The following is a 2,636-nucleotide window of genomic DNA, read 5'->3' on the forward strand; positions in this document are numbered from 1 at the left end:
CCCCCACAGGACAAGTTCTGGGAACACGCGCGCTCCCACATCAAGGAAGACAAGCTGCTGCAGTGCCCCAAGTGTGCGTTTGTCACCGAGTACAAGCACCACCTGGAGTACCACCTCCGCAACCACTTCGGCTCCAAGCCCTTCAAGTGCAACAAGTGCAACTACACGTGCGTGAACAAGTCCATGCTCAACTCCCACATGAAGTCTCACACCAACGTGTACCAGTACCGCTGCTCCGACTGTACCTACGCCACCAAGTACTGCCACAGCCTCAAGCTGCACCTCAAGAAGTACGACCACAAGCCGGCCACGGTGCTCAACCAGGACGGAAGTCTGCCGCAGGGCGTGGACGCCGATGCCAGCGGTCTGTCCATCATTACCAAACGAGGCCCCCCACGAGGCCCGCGCGGATCCCGCAAGGAGAAAGGAGGCGGCGACCCCTACATGCGACAGTTGTTCGGGATGCCACCTATGCCGATGAGCGTGCCGGGCATGAATCCGGTTCTCAACGGGATGATGCCGTTCTGGCCCATGCTGCCTCACTCGGGAATACCTGGCCACCCCAGCCCCCAGCCCGGGATGTTGCCGGGGATGGGCAACCTGGCGCGCCACATGGGCATGAGGCCGGAGGCTCCTGGCATGGACGCCGGTAGCGGGAACGAGCTGAACGAGAGCAACACAAGCGAGGACAGCTCGTACCAGCTGAGGGAGGACGCGGACGCGCACGTGTGTCGCCTCTGTGAGCACGTCGCCGAGAGCTCCGAGGCTCTCTGTCTGCACTTCCTGCAGGCGCACAAGGACGAGACGGGGGCCGGCGAGGTGGCCAGGATGTACAACATCAGCGAGGCGGCGCTCACAGAGTCACTGCACAGCAACCACCGCGGTGTTGCCACGACGACGGACAGTCTGAGCGGTCGTCGCATGTCGGAACCTGCCGGGGAGACTGGTGGATCTGACCACGAGGTGACGGAGACGGAGCGGAGGAACACGATCGCCGGCCTGTTGTTCCGGGACGGTGGGGAGAAGCAGACAGCGGGGGGGAGCAGGCTACAGGACATGTGCTACCCCGGCGGGGAGTGCCAGAGGGAGGAAGACCGGCCCGGCGCCACAGACGGCATGGACATATTGCAGCAGATGACCCTCAAGTTTGGCAGCGGCACCATGCCGGACACACGAGGGGGAGAGGACCAGAGGCAGGCCGGGGTCAGCGTGACCCAGGGTCAAGGTCGCCGGCGGCCGGGCAGCCAGCACAAGGAGAGCCCACTAGACCTTACCAAGCCCAAGTCTGTGTCCCCCGCACTGTCCAGCAACCCCAACTCTCCACGGAGGTCCTTCGAGAATGAGGAGGAGGAGGGAGAGGAGGCCATAGAGGAAGAGGAGGAAGAGCAGCGCAGACTGAGGTGTGTGCGCGACGCGAGGGACGGGGGGCTGTCCAAGGTCACACAGCTTTTGTTACGTAAGAGGCCGGCTCCTGAGGACGAGGATGTGACCCCTGTGACCTCCAGCGTGCCCCCCACTGCCCCTGAGGTGCCCCACATCGTGACCCGGAAGCGGTCGCGGAAGGGCAAGGCATACAAACTGGACACTCTGTGTCGTAAGCTACAGGAGCGACACACGCGCTCGCCACATGACACAGACGACTCCGACACTGACGCGCCTTTTGAACGTTTCCAGCCTCTCCACGCCACCACGGGGGGGACCCATGGTGAGGGGGATGTGGGGGGATCCACGCACCGGCAGGGAGGCAGCAGCACGGAGGAGGTGATGCGAGGGGAGGAGGAGGAGGAGAGAGAGAGTTGTGAGGCAGCGGAGAAAAAGGAGAAGGAAGAAGATGTAGTAGAGGAGGAGGAGGAGATGGAAGCTCAGGAGGGCTCGGAAGTCTCTTCGGAAAAGACGGAGGTAGAGGAAGGAGAGGGTCTGGAGGAGGGAGAGGTTCCCTCAGGGACACAGCCAAGTTCAAGGACGGAGGAGTTGAAGGTCGACCCGGAGGTCACGCCCCACAAGGACGACGAGTCTGAGCAGACGTGCCCCCCACAGACAGACGTAGGTCCGCGCGGGTTATCGACAGCGAGCGAGCCCGTCATTAAGGTGGAAGTGGTTGACGAGGGGAACGACACAGACTTCAAGGACAAGTCGAACGACACAGACTTCAAGGACAAGTCAAACGACAACAAAATGGCAGCTTTTGACTTCCCGGGAGACGAAGACGAGGAGGACCCAGAGGTGGAGTTTGAGAAGCTGAAGAGAAGCCTGGACATCCTCAACAACGGTTTACCCGACGAGCCGGCCGACGCGGATAGTAGGTCAAGCCTGGTGGAGGGGAAGAAGGAGCGGGAAGAGATGACGGTGAGCAACAAGCCTGTGTCTGAGGCGGGCAGCGACAAGACGGAAGACTACGTGGACGAGTTGGAGGAGATGGAGGGGAAGGGTTTGTCTGATCGGGACAGTTTGACAGGGGTCACTCCGCCAGTTGGGTGTCAGGACCGGCACAGAGGCGGGGAGGAAGAGGAGGAGGAGGAGGGAGAGGAGGACACCAAGGAGATGATCAACACAGTGCTGGAGAACCGGAAGAAGCCCCTCCCCCCGGCCGTACGACGCGGCACTGACCTGGCCTGGAAACTGCTCCACGACCCCGT

At 62.1% G+C, this 2,636-nt stretch overlaps 1 protein-coding gene across 1 annotated transcript in view; it reads left to right on the forward strand.

Moving 5' to 3' along the window:
- LOC106013979 overlaps positions 1–2,636 on the forward strand; it is a gene marked incomplete at its 5' end in the record, with an annotated part of 17,225 nt that overhangs the window by 5,097 nt on the left and 9,492 nt on the right. Inside the window, 2 exons of the mRNA XM_013090946.1 lie at positions 10–1,761; positions 1,894–2,634. Of these exons, the coding sequence (XP_012946400.1) occupies positions 10–1,761; positions 1,894–2,634 (2,493 nt within the window). The remainder of the gene's footprint in view (positions 1–9; positions 1,762–1,893; positions 2,635–2,636) is intronic.

This window comes from Aplysia californica, unplaced genomic scaffold, assembly GCF_000002075.1.
Source record: "Aplysia californica isolate F4 #8 unplaced genomic scaffold, AplCal3.0 scaffold01709, whole genome shotgun sequence".
Lineage (NCBI taxonomy): Eukaryota > Metazoa > Mollusca > Gastropoda > Aplysiida > Aplysiidae > Aplysia > Aplysia californica.